Here is a 22,515-nt window from a genome sequence, read left to right as displayed (position 1 = left end):
TGGTCAAACCTCCCTTTGTGGCAAGTTGAATAATGGACTTTCCCCTTGGCCCCCATTGACCTCATTTTGGTACAGATTTGTCATATCATTTCTCACTGACTTAATGCTGTGGTGGTGATGGGGGAGGGAGTAAGTTAGTGTCACCTCTCCTTTGGCACTTGGTCCCTTGTGTCCAAGCCAGGGCTGTATCGAGGTCAAATTTGTATCGAGGTCGAGGGCTAAGCGTTTCTACTGGAACGCAAAGCTGAGCATCAGCGAGGAGATGTTTGATACACAAGGTACGACTCAATAGCCCTGTCGATTTGACCTTCATTTTCCTGATGTTTGGGAGGAGCTGCTAAGCTTAAAAGGTTATTCTTAAATGTATAAGTAAGAAAGATGGGTAGATATGAAGAACTGGACATTTTGTGTTAAAAGTGTTTCTGAGCAATTTTACTGAGTTTATTGGACAGAAATGTTTGTCTTTTGTAAAAGTACTTTGAAAAAGTAGTCTCTGGATAACTACGCCAGCAACGTGCATTTATATAATCAGCCATAATGCAGTCAAGTGTCCCAAAGTCTGTTATCAGGAGCGTTATCAAACAAAGTTTGACACTTAGCCATATAGGCAATATTAGGACAGGTGACCAAAAGCCAGCACTAATCAAGGTCGTAACTTGGTCTATATTGGTTGATGATCTTAAGTAGATTAATGTTTCTTTCCTTTCCCCTCACCTCGCCAAAACAAGATGGAACGTAAACAGAAATATCTTATGATGATAAGTGATAAAGAGGTTCAAGACGACAACAAGATGAACCCAGAAAATATCAGTGAGTAAATCCATTCATCTCATTCTGTCCGGAGGCTTGAACAATAGGTCTCCCGTGTGATTAACAGAGCTTCCAGGTTTCTACGGCTGCATTGTATTCAAACAGGATCTGGATAAAGAGGGCTGCTGTTGAACTCCAAGTTTTAAAGTTAGGGCTCCCTGCCTCCCTCCCTTCAAAACCAATAATGGTGAGATAGTGTCAAATAAAAATAAGGCAATGGTGGACATGCTGAATAATTACTTTGTGTCGGTATATCCAGGAAGGGAAGAGGTTAACATTTCAGAGATCCCAAGGAAACTAATATTAAATCTGGGCAGCGACTCGCCCAAAGTAACATAAACAAAGTAACAATAATGTTCAGAATAATGGCGCTAACAAGTGACAGATCTTGAAACTGGGCGGTTTAATCCCAGGATTTTAAAGCAAGCAGGTGAGAACATTACAAATGCCTTAGCTATAATATTCAAAAGATCCCTTTGAAACCATTCCTTTAGATCAGAAAATTGCACATTCCACTTCACTATCTAAGGAAATTAACAGAGGGAAACCGTGCAATTATTGATCAGTTATCCTGGCATCAATTATCGATCAATAATCCTGGCATCAATTATTATTATTTTAAAAAATAAATAAATTTAGAGTACCCAATTCATTTTTTTCCACCAATTAAGGGGCAATTTGGCATGGCCAATCTACCTACCCTGCACATCTTTGGGTTGTGGGGGCGAAACCCACACAAACACGTGGAGAATGTGCAAACTCCACACGGACACCCGGGACCCGTCTGGGCGGCAGCTGGGTGCTGGGCCTCTGCTGTGTGGTGCGCACCAGACCGTGACCCGGGAGCCTCATCAGTTATTTCCCCAACCGACCCAGAGCCGGGATTGAACCTGGGACCTTGGCGCCGTGGGGCAGCAGCATTAACCACTGTGCCACCGTGCTGCCTGGCATGAATTATTGATCAGTTATCCTGACATCAATTATAGAGTTGCTCTCCGATTATTAGTTGAAACTGTTTCTGTGTGGGTTTCCTCTGGGTGCTCTGGTTTCCTCCCAGAGTCTAAAGATTTACATGATGTGGAGATGCCGGCGTTGGACTGGGGTGAGCACAGTAAGAAGTCTTACAACACCAGGTTAAAGTCCAACAGGTTTGTTTCAAACCTGAGGAAGGAGCAGTGCTCTGAAAGCTTGTGTTTGAAACAAACCTGTTGGACTTTAACCTGGTGTTGTAAGACTTCTTACTGTAAAGATTTACCGGTTAGGTGGATTGGTCATGCTAAATTGCCCCTTAGTGTTCAAAAAGGTTAGGTGGGGTTACTGGGTTGCGAGGATAGGGTGAGAGCCTGTCCCTAGGTGAAATGCCCTTTCAGAGGGTTGGTGCAGACTCGATGGGCTGAACGGCCACCTTCTGCAGTGTAGTGATTCTATGATTTTATAAGGTAAAGCAAGAAGCCATTCGAATGCAACTTCATACTTTGATTGTTTTCTCTATTAGTTTTCAAAGTCTCCTGTTTTTGCATCTGTGGAGAGACCTAATTTTTAAAGTAATTTCTAAGAGCATAGTGTTTTAAATACAGTATCCTTACATAATCTTCGATCAGTGCAAGATATATAAATCACATGACAAATCTGATCATTCTTTGTGTAGTCTATATTCCAGTTGGATGTGAAATAAGGTATGAAGTCCTATACGTTTGTGGGTTTACTGTAGCCTTTTTTTTCTAATTAAGGGGTAATTTAGCGTGGTCAATCCACCCAAGCTGCACATCTTTGGGTCGTGGGGGTGAGACCCACGCAGAAACGGGAAGAATGTGCAAGCTCCACATGGACAGTGACCTGGGGCCGGGATCGAACCTGGGACCTCGGTGCTGCGAGAGCAGTGCTAACCACTGTGCTAATGTACCGACCCTACTGTAGCCTTTTTCTGAGTAAAATAAACCAGGTTCCTGTGAATGATATTTTAATGAAAAATGAGCCAATTATCTTCGGCCTGTAAAATAAGCAGCCTTTTGCCTGATGTTACATGTGAATGGTATTTGGGAGTAGGTTTTTGACTTGATGGTAAAATACCTTTAAAAAATTTATATCAAGCAACTTCAGAGAAGCACTGCATTTGTCTTATATCTATGTTTTTATTCTTGTGGATATTAGTGCTGGGCGTGAATAACTTTTTTCATATCTTTATAGATGAAAACTGGATTGAAAAGAGCCGTTTGCTACTAAAATTTTCACCATTTCCAACAAAAACGGCTGGCACTTTGTCTGATGTACAGAAGACTGATACTTCGCAAGAACAGAACGAGCTTTTGACCAAGGCCGCAGATCCACCAACGCAGCACGTTACCACCGAGTCTGCCTTATCGCAGGATCTCACTGCAGCATCGCCGAGCACCTCGGCAGAAAAGCTGCAGCCTACAGTCCCGACTGCAGCAACCCTGAGAGATGACCCCGACTCTGCTGGTCCACCCCAGTGTGAGAGCCCTGCTTCTTCAGTAAGCACAACGCCCAGTGAGAACCTTGTATCTCCTTACGTTGATCTTCCCTCCCCTTTCAGCTCCAAACCCAAACCTGCGTTTGGTAAAGGCCGACTTCGGTTACTCTCACTTAGGTCCATGGAAGAGTTTAAAATGGTCTCCATCCAAGACAAATACCCAATTTTGAAGAACATTTTAGAATTCATGAAGGATTCCAACATTTCTGCTGAAAGGTGAGCTGGTTAGGTCTTTATACATTAAACCAAAGAAAATAGTAGAATAAGTTAGTGAGTACTTGCATTCCACGGAGAATATGAGTAGGTAATTTACATAGAACATAGAACATACAGTGCAGAAGGAGGCCATTCGGCCCATCCAGTCTGCACCGACCCACTTAAGCCCACACTCCCCCCCCCCCCCCCCCCCCCCCCCCCTATCCCCGTAACCCAAATAACCCCTCCTAACCTTTTTGGTAACTAAGGGCAATTTATCATGGCCAATCCACCTAATCTGTACGCCTTTGGATTCTGGGAGGAAACCGGAGCACCCGGAGGAAACCAACGCAGACATGGGAAGAACGTGTGACTCCGCACAGACCTTGACCCAGCGGGGAATCAAACCTGGGACCCTGGCGCTGTGAAGCCACAGTGCTATCCACTTGTGCTACGTGCTGCCAAATTTACTGGTTAAGAGTAGGGAAAATAGAAGGAAATATAAATTGAAATTTCTTTTTTGCTTTAATCAATGTTTAATTTCCCTCTTCATGGGGGAGTTATAATAATTCTGTTGGAAGATTTCAGTCAGAGTCCCCTTTCAGAGGCAATCATTACACAGGGTGTAGGGGAAGACAGATAGAAGAAAGGAAGATAATTAGCAGTTTCATGGTCGCTCTGGCCACAAGGATGTTGAATTGCTGGTGGGAGCTGCCTTGGATGCAATATGATTGCGCCCACTTTCAAATATAAATCAGATGCTGAAGGTGGTATGTTTGAGACTCGATGCAAACTCTCCTGAATTACAAGGTTAGTTTGGCTACAAACTTAATGCTGTTCGCCAATTGTAACTGCACTCATGAGTTGTTCGATATGATTAAGGAAGCCAGCTTACTGTTGGGAACTGGACTATGTTAATAATGAAGAACTTTAGAATCGTATGGAAGGAGGCTATTGCCCATGGTACCAATGCTAGCTCTTTGAAAGAGCCATCCAATTAGTGGATCAATTGAACCTTTGAAAGCCAGCTATAAATTTGAGTTCCAGTGCTATTCATGTGGGTAGTAGCCCAATTTGTATTAAAGTCAGGTCATATCTGCAAGTCACAAGTCACAAGTCAGGAGTGTGATGGAATCCACCTGATTTGCCTGGTTGTGTGTAGCTCCAACAACACTCAACACCATCCAGAGCAAGGAAACCCACCTGATTGGCACCACATCCACAAACATTCACTCCCTCCACTACCGATGCACAGTGGCAACAGTGTGTACCATCTACAAGATGCACTGCAGGAACTCATTGAGGCTCCTGAGACACCACCTAGAAGGACAAGGGCAGAAGACACATGGGAGTTCCCAGCCACACACCATCCTGACTTGGAACTATACCAACTGTCCCTTGACTATCACTGGGACAAATTCCTGGAAGTCGCTTCCTAACAGTACTGTGTGTGTACCGACACTACATAAACTGAAACAGTTCAAGAAGGCAGCTCACCAAAGACAATTCCAGATGGGCAATAAAGATAGTGAAAGGTGGCAAAAGCTCATAAACACTTTATGTCCCTGGAGGGAGAAAGTGGATGAGTAAGTAATAAATGCTGGCCTCGCCAGTGATGCACACATCCTGTGAATGAATAAAACAAAAGGTTTACTTGCGGATGCTGAGTTAAGGAGCTGGCAATATGCTCAATTGGCCACCGGTGAGTCTTGATACACCAGCACTTCTTTGAGAAGTTGTCTTTCTTTTTATACTAACCTTTTAATGTGTCTTTGGAGTGTGTAGATGTGGGCTGTTCTGTGGCATAGTGCAATATGACTCATGCCCTCATTCTGCCACACTGTTAGAAACAATCTCAGCTATAGGGATGTGCCAAAAACAGAACAATTACCTGCGCACAAGCAACAAGAGAGGAGGGTGATTTGAGGGGGTCAAGTGCTACTCTCTATTTGCATCCAGTGACCAATGGGACAGGCAAAGGCCTAAGAGTAGATGGCCCATTGTATATAGTTGAGTAATAGTCGATCTGGTGTAAAGGACAATGTTTTGTATTCATAATGTTAGTGTTTCCTCACTAACAGCCTTGTAGCTGAACAGGAGCCCTTTAAGAGAAGGATTGCATGACGTCATTGAAGGTGACGTCATCGGCTGTTTGCATGGGCAAACAGGTAGTTAACATCTTTTAAATAAAGCTCTACGTTTTGGTAGACTCTACCTTGAATCTATCACATAAAACTTGGCAACGAGGTAGGCGAACAATGCTTGTAGGCACTCAAAGAAATAATAAGTAATTGAAACCGTCGCAACATGAAAGCTGGTGTTGGGGGAGTCTAACAACGGTTCCAGCCACTGGAGTGACTGCAAAATCTGAAGGAAACAACTTTGGAGAGAAACCCGCCACCTACTCCGCTGCCAGAAAACTCGGTTGGTGTGAGTAGCAAGTACCCTGCAACAACAACAACATTTGGAGCTTGGGGTGTTGCAAAACACATAGGGAAACAGGCTGAGCTCGGGTTGTGGGAAACAGGTTGAGCTCGGGTTGTGGGAAACAGGCTGAGCTCGGGTTATGGGAAACCGGCTGAGCTCAGGTTGTGGGAAACAGGCTGAGCTCGGGTTATGGGAAACCGGCTGAGCTCAGGTTGTGGGAAACAGGCTGAGCTCGGGTTGTACCTTGTTCTGGGGAGAAAGGATGCAAGGTAGTGCTAACGATTTGTGCACGGGCAGGCCCTTCCATAAAGAAAAGTGGCGTGAGTTTTTGGGCCGTGGGACCGTTTGATGAGAATACAGAAAGATGGAGCTTGGATACAGAGCGATTCGACTATTTTGTTCAAGCTATCAAGATAGCACAGATATACAAGTGCCACCATTCGTGAGCACAATGTGGGGGGGAGCGGATAAGAAACCATTTAACCATAGGAGTCTGACACGGCTGGAAAAGCCAGACACAAAACCATAGTCAACACATTTAGTCATCGCAGAAAGGTTAGGCTTCATAAGCGCAACCAAGAGGAAGGTGAAGCAAGAGCCGAATAAAAATGGCAAGCTGAATCAAGGAAAACGTGACAGTGTGATACCAAAAGGACGTGAGAAGGATCTTGATTCACAGTTCAAAGACGAACTGTTATTAAATGTACAAGCTGTTGCTGATGCAAACTAATATTGGGTCACTTCATTACTGCATGGTCAGCCGGTGAAGATGGAAATGGACACTGGGGCTTCTGTCTGGCTAGTGCCAGAGACTGTTTATCAAGAAAAGGGCCAAAATATTGCGCTGCAACCTTTGAAGATAGTGTTAAAAACCTACACTGGAGAAATGGCTTTTCTGAGGGGCCAGTGTAATTAGATGAACAGATGGCAGATTTGTCCTTGCACACCCAAAGGAAATTATCCAGCACTAATGACCACAATGTCTAGAGAATCTCTACAGTGCAGAAGGAGGCCATTTGGCTCATTGAGTCTGCATTGACCCTCAACTGCACCCTACCTAGGCCCACACCCCAGCAGTTTAACATGACCAAACCACTTCACCTGCACATCTTTTGGACTGTGGGAAGAAACTGGAGAACATGCAGACTCCACAGCCAGTCACCCAAGGCACGAATCAAACGCAGGTCCCTGGTGATGTGAGGCAGCAATGCTAACCATTGTGCCACCGTGCCACTCTCTGGGAATGGGGAAAACTTGACTGGAAAAGATCAGATTAAATTGGTTGAGGTAAATCTCATGATAGATTCTGAATCAGACCTCTGCAAAATCTTGGGGAAACATGCCATCGTCTTCAACGGTGAGCTTTGTAGCATGAAGGATATCTCAGTAAAGCTGAAGATCAAAGAAGAAAATTGAGCGAATTGCCTAATGGCTTGCTCAGTTTCGTACACAATCAGACCGACGGTGGAGGTGAAATTAGAATGGCTGGTCAGAACTGGAGTGCTTGAACCCTTTAACGTGAGTGATTTAAAAAAAATAAATTTAGAATGCCCAATTATTTTTTTCCCAATTAAGGGGCAATTTAGCGTGGACAATCCACCTAACCAGCACCTCTTTGGGTTGTGGGGGTGAAACCCACACAGACACGGGGAGAATGTGCAAACTCTAAACGGACAGTGACCCAGGGCTGGGATTCGAACCCGAGTCCTCAGCGCCGTAGTCCCACTGCTAACCACTGCGCCACCATGCTGCCCCCTAACATGATGATTGGGCTATGCTGATCATACCCATAATGAAAAAAGATGGATCTGAGCACATTTGCATCAATTTTAAAGTCACTAAGCTTGTACTTAGTGCAGAGCTCCTCCCCTCTACCCCGTTTCATGACCTATTTGCTGAGTTGGCTGGAGGCCAACATCTTGTGGTGGTATGCCTGTGAATAATATTGCATACACTCAGCAATGCGACCTCCCACCAGCAGGTGGCGTCAAACACCAGTCACCTGACATCCGGCTTTCAGCAGAAGTCGCACCAGGAAAGTCGCACATAAGGATATTTCCAGAAGAGTCTTTGTAACTTGATCAGTAACTGAGTCTGTATGGCATTCTGATTGTTACCGTACCACGTGTACATGAATAAATCATCATTCTAGTTAAGTCACCCGCAGTTTTGTATGAATCATTGCAAAGACAAGGTCACACAACACAACATATCTCAGTAAAATTGACCTCGGTCAAGCGTATCTTCAAATGAATGTGGCTCAGGATTCACAACAGTTCTTGACGAATGTGACTTACAAATGGTTTATTTGATACAAAAGATTACCATTTGACATCACTTAAGCGCTGGCATTGTTTCAACGAACTATGGACCAAATCTTAAGAAGATTAGATCGATTCCAATGTTATCTGGATGACATAGTTACAGGGAAGAATGAGGAAGAACATCTTCGCAACGTAGATGTACACTGCAGAAATTAGAAGATTATTGAGTAAAAGGGCGAAAAGACGAATGTCAGCTGAATATCTGGGTCATGTCATCGCCGCCAAGGGACAGCATAAATCGTTTTTGAAAGTCAAAGCCATTACTAAGCCACCCACACCTCAGAATGGGAACCAACCTCGAACTTTCTTAGTCCTGCTAAATTACGACGCATTTTTGTCCCTAATCTGGAGACTATACTAAGACCCATGCATAATCTACTGTGTCAAAATAAAAGGTAGAAATAAGGGGATCAGAATCTACTGTGTCAAAATAAATGGTAGAAATAATGGGATCAATGAGAGCATCCATGCAAGCCAAAGAGGCGCTGCTCAAGTCAGATGTCCGGACACATTTTGTTCCAGATTTACCTCTGCAATGGGCATGTGGCTCGATCACCTCATGGGGCTGGGGCAGTGGTTTTCTACATTACGCTCACAGGTGAAGAGAAGCCTATGCATCGAGGACCTTTAATAAAGCCAAAATATTCAGGTAGAGAAAGAAGCCCTAGGAATTATTTTTGGAATAAAACTGTTCTACCAATTCCTGTACAGGAACACCACCACCTGCAAGTTCTCTTTCAAGCCACACAGACATTCTGACTTGGAACTATATCATCGTTCCTTCACGTTTGCTGGGTCAAAATCCTGGAACTTTCTCCCTAACAGCACTGTGGATGTACCTACACCACATGGACTGAAGCAATTCATGGACTGAAGCAACTACCTGCTCTGGGGCATTTAGGGATGGGTAATAAATATACTGTCCTTGCCAGCGACACCCATATCCCATGAAATAATTTTAAAAATCTCAGCATACCTTACACACTTCAAATAATATTTATCACCAAAACAGATTACTTAATGCATTACAATCTTCATGTACGATGTGACTTCACAGAAATATATTATGCTGAATTATTTGTATTTTGTGCAGTAAGGGTTAACAGCCTGGGTTAGTGTGTGTATGACTGCTGCAGTCATGTTTTTAAAAATCCTGGTTTGCAAGACAGCTTGGCTTTTTGGGGTAGTGCAGAGTTGATGAGGCAAATGCCCCCCTTCTGCACTACACTAATTCTGTGACTCGAGCTTTTTTCAAAAGTTTCCAATTGAGGGGCAATTTGGCGTGGCCACTCCACCTACCCCGCACATCTTTGGGTTGTGGGGGTGAGACCCATGCAGACACGGGGGAGAATGTGCAAACTCCACACGGATAGTGACCCAAGGCCGGGATCGATCCTGGGTCCTCGGCGCCGTGAGGCAGCAGTGTGAACTATGTTGAGCTTCTTGAGTGTTGTTGGAGCTACACTCATCCAGGCAAGTGGTGAGTATTCCATCACAATCCTGACTTGTGCCTTGTAGAGGTGGACAGGCTTTGGGGAGTCGGGAGGCGAGTTACTCATCACAGAATTCCCAGCCTCTGACGTGCTCTTGTAGCCACAGTATATTTGTATGGCTGGTCCAATTTAGTTGGAGTCAATGGTAATCCCCAGAATGTTGATAGGGGTGTTAGTAGGAAAGCTCCTTGAAGTGTGTTACTTATAGTTTAAAACACAATTCTTTTACAGTGTCTTACAGGTTCTATCTTTGCGGAAGGCCCAGGCCAAGAGCATCATTGACGTTCTACGTGCAGTTAGCGAGTCCCTACAGTCACTGGGACAACCTCATCTCTTCCAGTTCTCCTGCATTCTCTTTTTGCAAGAAGTTTTAGCCTGCCAGAAGGAATTGATTAGGTAAGAGACAAGGCTTGATCTTGTGAACCTGAGTAACCATATCCCATGGTCACTAAGCGATTGAAAACCTGACTTCTATTCAATAGGTTTTGAAGTTTTTGTTGAGAGTCTGGTCGCCTTGATTGGTTCCATTGGATGACGGTATATTTAGTAACAGGTTATCTGTAGTTTTTCATTGCTAATGTAGGCTGTGTGAGATGTACCATGAAAATTTTTTAAAATCAGAAGCCCTGCTACACCCTATCTTCTCCTGGCCTCTTTTGTTAAGTAAAGTAACTTTAATCCATTTTTAAGATGATTAAAGGCATTGTTAGGGTAGATGAAGAAAAAACCATTTTCTCTAGTGGGGGAGCCCAGAACAGGGGGCATAAACTTAAAATTAGAATGTGACTATTTGGGAATGATGTTAGGATCCACTTGGCCCAGAAGGTAGTGGCAATCTGGAACACTCACCCTAAAAAGTATTGAGGCTGCCTGTCAATTGAAAATTTTGAAGTCGAAATTGATAGATTTTTGTCATGCAAGGGATGTGTAATCAACGAAGGTCAGCAAAATTTTATTTCTTTTCTGCATCTTGTATAAAGCCTTCACATCCTTCCTGAAGTGCGGTGCCCAGAGTTGGACACACTACTCCAGCTGACTCTGAAGCAGTGTTTAACAAGGATTCATCAGAACTTCTTTACCTTTATAACCAGCTTGCCACTGTCAAGTCCCTCTGCTCCAGCTTCCCCTTTAGAATGGCGCCGGAGCGTGGCAACCATCTGTGAGCTCTCTCACACAGACCCTCTTTTTACATCTCCTGTCATCCAGTGCCGGTGTCTAGGTATTTACGTTGTGTACCTTGTGTTGCCCAACTATGAATTTTCTTTTCATGTACTAAATGATCTGTCTGAGCTACATGCAGAAAAATACTTTTCACTGTACCTTGGTAACACGTGACAATAAACAAATCCAGAATTGTAACCATTAGACAATTCTTATATTGTAACTGCTGGAGAAAAATGGAAGGCTGAAGAAAATGTGAGAGAGTTATGACTTTCGAATCGAGTTAATAAAAAAAGTATTTGTTAACCCTGCTGAAGACTCTTTGAACCATGCTAATTTTAAGCATCACTGTAGACCTGCAGTAGCGCTGTTTCAACGTCCTTCAAGCTATCAATCTCCTCTATCCCTGCTTTGGTTACCTTTCATTCCTGTGTAATCTAGGTTCCAGATTCCATGTTAAGAAACCCTCATTGAGTGTTCTGTGCTACAGTCAATATTACTTGTGGATCACTGCACCACACCAAACGTTGACCATTTAAAAATTTAACTGGAAATTACATGTATTACCGTTGTACATAATTCCTCTTGAGGAAGCTGAGGTCTTGTAAATCGCACAAGCAATTTGTGTTCAAATATAGGCGAACCAAGAAAAACACTTACTTCCCCCTCATAGACTCCTCACCTGATTCAATTGCAAGATACTGGCACCTTTCTGAAGTGCCTACTTTTCATGTGGGAACCAAGATAGGAAGTGTTGGCAGCCTAGTCAACTGTGGGAATATAACAGCCAAGCCCAGTCCTGCATTCAACTGGTGTACATGCTCAGATTTTCCAGGCAGCAAGGGTGGCTGTTTGCGGGGAGCAGGAAACCTGGCTGATTCTTCTTTTGCCACCTCTTCCAATTCTAGGATTACTGAGGCCAGTGAGCTCTAGCTCTCGGCACTGCAGTTGGATTGGCTAACTGAGCACAGGCTGGAGATTGAACCTGCATCCTCTTGGTTCTTTGGCCTACTTTCAATTGCACCGCAAGTCTTTCATTGGAAGTTATACAATTTGTGTGCAGTCATCACACAAATACTTGAGACATCTATTGATGCAGATGCTGTTTTCTGCTGGGTTCATTTTGTTTTGATTAGGAATATTCCTATAGTTTCTATATTTAAAAAAAATAAATGTCACCAGTGTTTAAAAGTGATGCATTGGATACCCGATTTCTGTATGTGTGAATGTGAGATGTTGGCTGCTAATGAAGTCAGCCGTTTCCACATATTATTGCAAGAATATGGTTAATAACCTAAATAAAACTTTCCATACATAATCTCTCAGCCAGGTTTGCATGATTAACATTCCCCCCTTTCTCTTTTCCTGATTAACCTGATATTACACTTCCTTCAATGCAGTACACTATTGTGCATTGGAAGTAACCGTTGTAATGTTTTGTTGAGGGAAAATAATACAGCTGTTTGACTATAGTGTGCCTTACCCCCATGCTCATGAGCGACCAGCCAAAAATTCTTTAAGTTATGAACAAGGCCTTTATGTTCCAAGCTGGCACACCAGAGAGCCCTGATTCAAGAATTGTACAGACAGTTATACTTTGAAATTCTGTTACAAGAAATCAGCATATAGAACATAGAACATAGAACAGTACAGCACAGAACAGGCCCTTCGGCCCTCAATGTTGTGCCGAGCCATGATCACCCTACACAAACCCACGTATCCACCCTATATCCGTAACCCAACAACCCCCCCCCCCCCTTAACCTTACTTTTATTAGGACACTACGGGCAATTTAGCATGGCCAATCCACCTAACCCGCACATCTTTGGACTGTGGGAGGAAACCGGAGCACCCGGAGGAAACCCACGCACACAGGGGGAGGACGTGCAGACTCCACACAGACAGTGACCCAGCCGGGAATCGAACCTGGGACCCTGGAGCTGTGAAGCATTTATGCTAACCACCATGCTACCCTGCTGCCCCTCATACCTCATGCCCCTCATGCCCCTGATATACCAATCATTTGTTATCAGTTATCTATGTCTAATCATAAGAACATAAGAACTAGGAGCAGGAGTAGGCCATGTGGCCCCTCGAGCCTGCTCCGCCATTCAATTAGATCATGGCTGATCTTTTGTGGACTCAGCTCCACTTTCCGGCCCGAACACCAAAACCCTTAATCCCTTTATTCTTCAAAAAACTATCTATCTTTACCTTAAAAACATGTAATGAAGGAGCCTCAACTGCTTCACCGGGCAAGGAATTCCATAGATTCACAACCCTTTGGGTGAAGAAGTTCCTCCTAAACTCAGTCCTAAATCTACTTCCCCTTATTTTGAGGCTATGTCCCCTAGTTCTGCTGTCACCCGCCAGTGGAAACAACCTGCCTGCATCTATCCTATCTATTCCCTTCATAATTTTAAATGTTTCTATAATCATGACTATTGATTAGGCTTACATCATTCATAGTATATGAGAACAGTTACCCAAATACAACAAGTGTACGCTTCCTTAATTATAATAACCATCAATGCAAAGGGAAATATTTATATTGGTGGTCCATCATCTAGCTTGTGTCTATCAATCACCCTCCCTGTCAGTAACCCTGCTGTTTAATGGCTCTTCTCGAGGTATGGGCACTACAAAAGACAAACAACTGAATGTGATCCTCGCCTCCCTTCCATTATCTCCAGACACCCTGGCACCAGAGTACATGGTAGATTATCCCACATTGTTGTTATACAGCCCTCAAGAGCTGACACCTGTGGCGTTCCTGCCTGAACCAGCTTGTGTGTGCAATCCAGATCGATACAGTAGAGTTTGAACCCTTTCAGCCCTTGGTGGGAAACTAAATTTTTTGAAAACTAATTCCAATATAATATTTTCCCCCTCATTAGTTTAAGTACAATGAAAAGACTTTGGGTGAGAAGAAGGGCAAAGAAGGAAATTAATAATAATAACATAATAGCTTATTGTCACAAGTCGGCTTCCATGAAGTTACTGTGAAAAGCCCCTAGTCGCCACGTTCCGGCGCCTGTTCGGGGAGGCTGGTGCAGGAATTGAACCCGCGCTGCTGCCATTGTTCTGCATTACAAGCCAGCTGTTTAGCCCACTGTGCAAAACCAGCCCCTGTAATTTCAAACGCTTTCCCCTTTGAAGAAGGGGTAAAATAATTTTGGGGTTTGAAAATCTTAATTGAAAAATCGCAAATTTTATGTTTGTTCAATTATGAAAATATATTGGGGAATTTAGACTTTGAGATCCTGTAAAATGATAACTTTGAAAAAGGATTGCCAGCACCATATTTAAATTAGTTTGAATTTTTGATTCTCGTTTCCTGTCATAGAAAAAAGGAAAAGAAATGGCAGCAACACTAAAGAAGTAATTTATGATGAATGAATTTCTTATCACTGTGCGCATAGGGAATTGCTGTTTGGTGTGTACTCCAGTTACTGTTTAGGACATGTTGTTAACAATAAGGTCTCACAACAGCCCTGAGAATTATAACCAACTCTGTTGATGTGAGCTGAGAGTAATGTTGATCTGGACATCGAGAGATATGCTACAAATATTGTCAAAGTTATCCACCTGAAAGATAGTGTGTCAATTTAACATCATACCACCTACAACAGTGCACCGAATATGTCAGTCTAGATTATACCCCCAAATCCCCAAGTGGAGTTTGAACCTGCAAGTTTGTATCTTGGGCAAGTATTTTATCCACAGAGCCAGCCTAACACATCAGTGGTCAAACCTGAGTTAATACAATATGATAGCAAAAGGTTGACTTGTTAACTATACTGATGAGATAGCTTCCACCTTCAATAAAGTCAATTTAGCAACGCCTCCTAATCACTTTATCATCACACTCGACTCGAACAGTTGTATTTTGAGTAGTGCGGTGATTAGCATTGCTGCCTCATGGCGCTGAGGTCCCAGGTTCAATCCCGAGTCACTGTCCGTGCGGAGTTTGCACATTCTCTCATTGTCTGTGTGGGTCTCACTCCCACAACCCAAAGATGTACAGAGTAGATGGATTAGTCACGCAAAATTGCCCCTTAATTGGAAAAAAAGTTGGGTACTCTAAATTTATAAAAAATACAAAGAATTGTATTTTGATGGATGTTTATCAGTGATCAGCTTTTTTAAAATGTAGATATGAGATATAGTAAAATAGAAATCTAAATTAGTATTTCACACTACTAGGAAGAAATACCCCTATGCTTTTTCAGACCATTTTTGCTGGATAAACTGTTGCATGGTTGTATGAATATTGTGTGCGGTATTTATTAGGATTTTATTAGAATCCCGATCACACCCCAACAATGGCTAGGATACTGGACAGAAACCCAATATTTTACTTTAATTTTGTATAACTGTGAGGAAAGGATACCGCACTCCAGGAGTGATTTCATACAAAATAGGTATATTGTGTGTAGTGATCTCTGTATATGAATATACATGATCAATGGATGTAAATGTAATATAGTCAATTCAACTCTAGATGTCTCACTATCAGATGGTATAAGAAAGACTTTCCTGCTCTTTCTGAGAGAGTGTGCTTCAGGAGAATGAACAGATAAGACATTGAATAGATAGAGAGAAAAGTCATGTTATTTCATTGTTACATTGTATGGTTAGTTAGTTACCTTTACTGTATTTTAGTTATTTTACTAGTTGAGTATTAAGTACAAAGGACTCAGAATATTATTTATATTACTCATTAAATTAGTTCATCTTTAAAAGAAGACTATAGTTTATTTCATCAACTCGGCTGGTTCAAAGAGTAATATATGGTACCAGAGTGATTAAAGCTTTTAAGAAAGACTAGTGAAGATTGAGAAAAAAATATCGGAATCAACTATTCGACTACAGAAGTCAATGCAACATCGGAAACTTCGACAAAAAAAACTCTTCAATGACCAAGTTCAAGCACTAAGACATCTCAAGACCACTGGTAATTTAAATTTGAATTGGAAATTGTTCAAACAACAGTTTCAACTCTATTTAGAAGCTAGTGATTGAAGTGCTGCATCAGAGCTCGAAGAATTACTTTACTTCTGTCCCTGGCAGGACAGCAAGCAATCAAAATCTTCAATTCGTTTAATATTAATGCTGATGAAGATGAATCAAAATTTAATCAAGTTATAGCGAAGTTCGATGAGCATTGCAAGAAGCAAGCCAATGAAATTTTAGAACGCTTAAAATTTCACAGAAGAGTTCAAAATGTTGGTGAACCGGTGAATAATTTCATCACTGATCTCAAACTTTAGCTAAAACGTGTAACTATGCAGATTTACATGATTCACTTGCAAGAGACCAGATTGTTTATGGCATACTTGATACAGTCAGAGAAGCATTAATTCGGCAAAATTATTTAACATTACAAATCGCGATTGATAAGTGCATCTCCCTGGAACAGACCAAAAGTCAGTATTTAGCATTTTATCCCAAGGAAAAAAGCGCAAATATCTACCACGAGGCAGAGAAAATCAAAATGGTGTCGCAGGCAAAGCAGAAGACTGTGAGGAATGGAAGCTATCCTTCGCAAGCATTTTCGGGCTCTGCACACGCTCACCACGCACAGAAATGCGAGACGTCGAAGTGGAAGTCTGCGCATGCGGGTACGTCATTAATACGTCATGACGACAAAGTGATTACGTGTCACAGGTGTGGCAACACCCACTTCTGCCCTGCTTTTGGTAAGATGTCAGAAGTTAAACTATCATGCTTCTCGGTGTCTAATCATCCGCAAGTTACATTCCTCCTGCACAGGCAAAATACTACAAAGTGAGAGCTGTGGACAAACAAGTAGAAATCAACACACAAGAAAATTTCACAGAAGATGATATTTTCTCATTAGAAAATACTTTCTTCGTTGGTGTGATTGAATTGTCCATCAAGAATGATCTGCAAGCAAACAATAATCATCTTAAAGCAACAAGGCAGCTCATCACAAATATGACCAGGACCTTCAAGCAACAAAAGATCAACGAGTCCACGTCGTTAGCAATGAATGGATGACTACTGTGTACATCAACACAATTCCAATTACTTTCAAACTGGACACAGGTGCCTTGGTGAATCTTTTGAATTCCAAGGACTTGTAAGTCCTTGCAAGGAGTGTCACAAGGACCTAAACCTATCCCTTGCTACCGTAAATAGCATCCCCCCTAAATTAGCCAGCTGTGCCAGCTCATTCAGCGGGAATACCTCGCTTTTCCCTACATTCAGCTTGTATCCCTAGAACCCTCCAAACTTCCTCAACAGGCCCATAATCTTTCTCATACTCTCCAATGGATCCGAAACATACAGCAAGAGATCATCAGCATAGAGCGACACCTGATGCTCCCTCTGTCCTCTCATTATCCCCAGTCACTCTGCTGACCCCCTGAGGGCCATCGCCAATGGCTCTGTGGCCAGAGCAAACAGCAGCGGCGACAGCGGGCATCCCTGCTTCGTACCCCTGTGTAAGTCAAAGTTTTGTGAGCTTATATCATTTGTCCTCACCCTCACTCTTGGCGCCACATATAGCAACCGCACCCATGCCACAAATCCCGGCCCAAACCCAAACCTTCCCAAAACTTTGAACAAGTACCGCCACTGCACCCGATCAAATTCTTTCTCCGCGTCCATGGACACGCACCTCCAGTACCAGAGCTCTCGACGGATTCATCACCATATTCAACAGCCGTCTTATATTACTCACGAGCTGCCTGCCCTTCACGAAGCCTGTTTGATCTTCTGCAACCACCCCCGGGACACAATCCTCCATCCTCCCCGCGAACAACTTAGCCAATACTTGCACATCAGTACGACCCACATTCCACCGGATCCTTCCCTTTTTTCGGGATTAGTGCGATTACTGCCTGCTTCATCGTCTCCAGCAACTCCCCCTCCTCCAGTGCTTCATTAAACGCCCCCAACAGATGTGGTGCCAGGTCCGCTCCAAATTCCGTATAAAATTCTGCCGGGTATCCATCCGGCCCAGGGGCCTTCTCTGACTTCATACCCCTGATACTATTCAGCACCTCCCTTAGTACCAGGGGCTCCTCCAACGCCTGCCTCTTTGCTCCCTCCACCTGGGGAAATTCCAGTCCAGAAACCACCCCATGTCCCCCTCCTGTCCTCCTGGGTCTGCCTCATAAAGTCCCTGGTAATACTCTCTAAATGCCTCATTTATCTTCCCTGGATCTGACACCACATCCCCAGCCCCAGTCTGGATCTTCAATATTTCCCTGGACGCTGCCTGCCTCCCCAGCTGGTGTGCCAGCATGTGGCTCGCCTTCGCCCCATACTCGCATTGCACCCCTCTTGCCCTACGCAGTTCCCCTACCACCCTCCCCGTTGTCAGTCTGTCAAACTGCCCCTGCAACTTTTTCCTCCTCGTCGATCCCTCCACGGCGGGCACCCTTGAATGTTCCCTGTCCACCTCCACTATCTCGCTCACTAGATGGTCATGTTCCTCCCTCCCTTCCTCATTCGCACGAACCGTAAATGAGAATTTCTCCCTGGGCCACTGCCTTCAGTGCTTCCCAAAAATGCCCGCCGACACCTCCCCATTTTGATTGAACTCCACATAATCCCGAATCGCAGAAACCTCCATCCGCCAACAACCCCGAGTTAAACCTCCACCCTGGCCTCTGCTCTCGTCCCGTACTAAACCGAATATCCAGCCAGTGGGGTGCGTGGTCCGAGATAACTATCCCTGCATACTCTGCCCCCTCCACCCCATTCAAAATCTCCCGACTCACTCCAAAGTAATCAATCCTCGAATACACCTTATGGACATGTGAAAAGAAGGAATACTCCCTTCCCCCTGGGTTCTGAAAGCGCCATGTATCCACCATACCCATTCTCTCTATAACACCCCCCCCCCCCCCCCCCCCCCACCTCCCTTGCCATTCAAACCCTACCCATCGACCAGGGCCTCGATATATCGACCCTTGGCTCCAGGACACAGTTAAAATCTCCTACCATGATCAACTGGTACGTGGCCAAAGCCGGGATTGCTGCTAACAACCCCCTCATAAAACCCACATCATTCCAATTTGGGGCATACACATTTACCAACATTACTGGTGCCCCTTCCAATACCCCACTCACAATCACATATCTCCCACCTCCTTTGCACTCATGAATCCCATTTTTTTGCTCATGAAAATCGCCATACCCCTCGATTTCAAATCAAACCCCGAGTGAAATCATTAAGAAATTATAATGGCAATCCCATTTTCTCACACGGTTTGTGTTCCCTGAGTGTCACAAACAGGGACGTTCAAAAACAAGTAAAATTTGAGATAGTAAATGATACTCGTTCATCTTTACATGGAGCTCAAGCGTGCAAAGATTTGAAGCTCATTCAACAATTTTTTTTGAATACCTGTCAGTCGACCACGCTCAAAGATGATGCTCCTCTTAAAGACAGACTAAAGGCTGAACTTTCAAGATTACAAGTACAAGGTATCGAATCAAAGATTACTCAACCTACCGACTGGGTTAGCTCCCTTGTCTGCGTGAAAAAACCTACAGGTGAGATAAGAATCTGTATGGATCCGAAGGATCTCAATCGCAACATAAAAATAGAGCATTATCCAATACCAAAGATGGAAGGCATTACTGCAGAGATGGCCAATGCCAGAATTTTTACCAAATTTGATGCGCCTCAAGGTTTTTGGCAGATGCAGCTAGAAGATTCCAGTTAATGTCTCTGTAGTTTTAATACACCTTTCAGAAGGTACTGTTTTAACAGGATGCCCTTTGGAATTATCTCAGCTACGGAAATTTTTCACAGAACAATGGAACAAATGACCGAGAACATAGAAGGTGTTCGGATTTATGTTGACGACATCATTGTCTGGTCAACAACACCTGATGAGCATATGAAAGGTCTTTGGGAAGTATTCAAAAGGATACATGAATCTAAACAAAGCCAAATGCATGTTTGCCGCCTCCTCTTTCAAATTCTTAAGTGGCAACATCGCAGCTGAAGGAATAAAGCCAAATCATACCAAAGTGCCAGCCTTCAAGGCAATGCAAATTCCTAAAGACACGAAGGCAGTCTTGTGCTTTCTCGGATTTGTCAACTTTCTTGGAAAGTTTATGTCAAGACTAGCTGACAGAGCAACTGAACTACGCCAACTAATTCGAAAGAGCACAGATGTCATCTGAACTGAAAAACATACCGAAGAATGGACAGATTTAAAAAAAAAAAATTTAGAGTACCAATTTTTTTTTTCCAATTAAGGGGCAATTTTAGTGTGGCCAATCCACCTAACCTGCACATCTTTGGGTTGTGGGGGTGAAACCCATGCAGACATGGGAAGAATGTGCAAACTCCACACGGAGAATGGTCAGATTTAAAACAACAATTGATACAGGCTCCGTGCTTACCATTTCTTGATCCTACAAGACCTACTAAAATCTCAACGGATTCTAGTAAAAATGGCATAGGTGCTGTTTTATTTCAACTAGACCATTTCAATAATTGGCTCCTATTGCCGACGCATCAAGATCCATGACTGAGTGTAGGTACGCCCAAATTGAAAAGGAGTGTCTTGGGTTAGTTACTGGGATTTCCAAATTCCACGACTATGTTTGTGGTCTACCCAAGTTCACAGTAGAAACTGACCATCGGCCACTTGTATACATCATTGAACAAAACTTGAATGATATGACTCCCAGACTTCAACGTCTGATGATGAAATTCAGAAGATATGATTTCACTCTAAAATACACACCGGGTAAAATATACACCTCATCTAGATCAGTCAACACTGACGTTATTCCAGAAGAATCGATAAATTATGTTGATTTTCAACTACAATTATTCAGAGAGCTACTTCCTGTCTCTGATGCCAATTTTCAACAAATTTGCAGTGAAACACTGAAAGATGCTACATAGAACATAGAACATAGAACGATACAGCGCAGTACAGGCCCTTCGGCCCTCGATGTTGCACCGACATGGAAAAAAATCTAAAGGCCAGCTAACCTACACCATGCCCTTATCATCCATATGCTTATCCAATAAATTTTTAAATGCCCTCAATGTTGGCGAGTTCACTACTGTTGCAGGTAGGGCATTCCATGGCCTCACCACTCTTTGCGTAAAAAACCCACCTCTGACCTTTGTCCTATATCTATTACCCCTCAATTTAAGGCTATGTCCCCTCGTGCTAGCCACCTCCATCCGCGGGAGAAGGCTCCCGCTGTCCACCCTATCTAACCCTCTGATCATTTTGTATGCCTCTATTAAGTCACCTCTTAACCTTCTTCTCTCTAGCGAAAACAACCTCAAGTCCATCAGCCTTTCCTCATAAGATTTTCCCTCCATACCAGGCAACATCCTGGTAAATCTCCTCTGCACCCGTTCCAAAGCTTCCACGTCCTTCCTATAATGAGGCGACCAGAACTGTACGCAATACTCTAAATGCGGCCGTACTAGAGTTTTGTACAACTGCAACATGACCTCATGGCTCCGGAACTCAATCCCTCTACCAATAAAGGCCAACACACCATAGGCCTTCTTCACAACCCTATCAACCTGGGTGGCAACTTTCAGGGATCTATGTACATGGACACCGAGATCCCTCTGCTCATCCACACTACCAAGAATTTTACCATTAGCCAAATATTCCGCATTCCTGTTATTCTTTCCAAAGTGAATCACCTCACACTTCTCCACATTAAACTCCATTTGCCACCTCTCAGCCCAGGTCTGCAGCTTATCTATGTCCCTCTGTAACCTGCAACATCCTTCCGCACTGTCTACAACTCCACCGACTTTAGTGTCGTCTGCAAATTTACTCACCCATCCTTCTGCGCCCTCCTCTAGGTCATTTATAAAAATGACAAACAGCAACGGCCCCAGAACAGATCCTTGTGGTACGCCACTCGTAACTGAACTCCATTCTGAACATTTCCCATCAACTACCACTCTCTGTCTTCTTTCAACTAGCCAATTTCTGATCCACATCTCTAAATCACCCTCAATCCCCAGCCTCCGTATTTTCTGCAATAGCCGACCGTGGGGAACCTTATCAAACGCTTTACTGAAATCCATATACACCACATCAACTGCTCTACCCTCGTCTACCTGTTCAGTCACCTTCTCAAAGAACTCGATAAGGTTTGTGAGGCATGACCTACCCTTCACAAAACCATGCTGACTATCCCTAATCATATTATTCCTAACTAGATGATTATAAATCGTATCTTTTATAATCCTCTCCAAGACCTTACCCACCACAGACGTTAGGCTCACCGGCCTATAGTTACCGGGGTTATCTCTACTCCCCTTCTTGAACAAAGGGACCACATTTGCTATCCTCCAGTCCTCTGGCACTATTCCTGTAGCCAATGATGACCTAAAAATCAAAGCCAAAGGCTCAGCAATCTCTTCCCTGGCTTCCCAGAGAATCCTAGGATAAATCCCATCTGGCCCCGGGGACTTATCTATTTTCACCTTGTCCAGAATTGCCAACACTTCTTCCCTACGCACCTCAATGCCATCTATTCTAATAGCCTGGGTCTCAGCATTCTCCTCCACAATATTATCTTTTTCTTGAGTGAATACTGACGAAAAGTATTCATTTAGTATCTCGCTTATCTC

General features: G+C 43.5%; 1 protein-coding gene across 3 annotated transcripts in view; it reads left to right on the top strand.

Moving 5' to 3' along the window:
• The window catches only part of zzef1 (zinc finger, ZZ-type with EF hand domain 1), a 371,817-nt gene that overhangs the window by 185,705 nt on the left and 163,597 nt on the right, over positions 1-22,515 (top strand). For all 3 annotated transcript variants that reach the window (XM_038813628.1, XM_038813629.1, XM_038813630.1), the window contains exons 28-30: positions 729-810; positions 2,998-3,517; positions 9,972-10,136. In XM_038813628.1, coding sequence (XP_038669556.1) covers positions 729-810; positions 2,998-3,517; positions 9,972-10,136 — 767 coding nt within the window. The remainder of the gene's footprint in view (positions 1-728; positions 811-2,997; positions 3,518-9,971; positions 10,137-22,515) is intronic.

Source organism: Scyliorhinus canicula, chromosome 12, assembly GCF_902713615.1.
Source record: "Scyliorhinus canicula chromosome 12, sScyCan1.1, whole genome shotgun sequence".
NCBI lineage: Eukaryota > Metazoa > Chordata > Chondrichthyes > Carcharhiniformes > Scyliorhinidae > Scyliorhinus > Scyliorhinus canicula.
The sequence above is the reverse complement of the archived record's forward strand: the minus strand, read 5'-3'. Positions and strand labels throughout refer to the sequence as shown.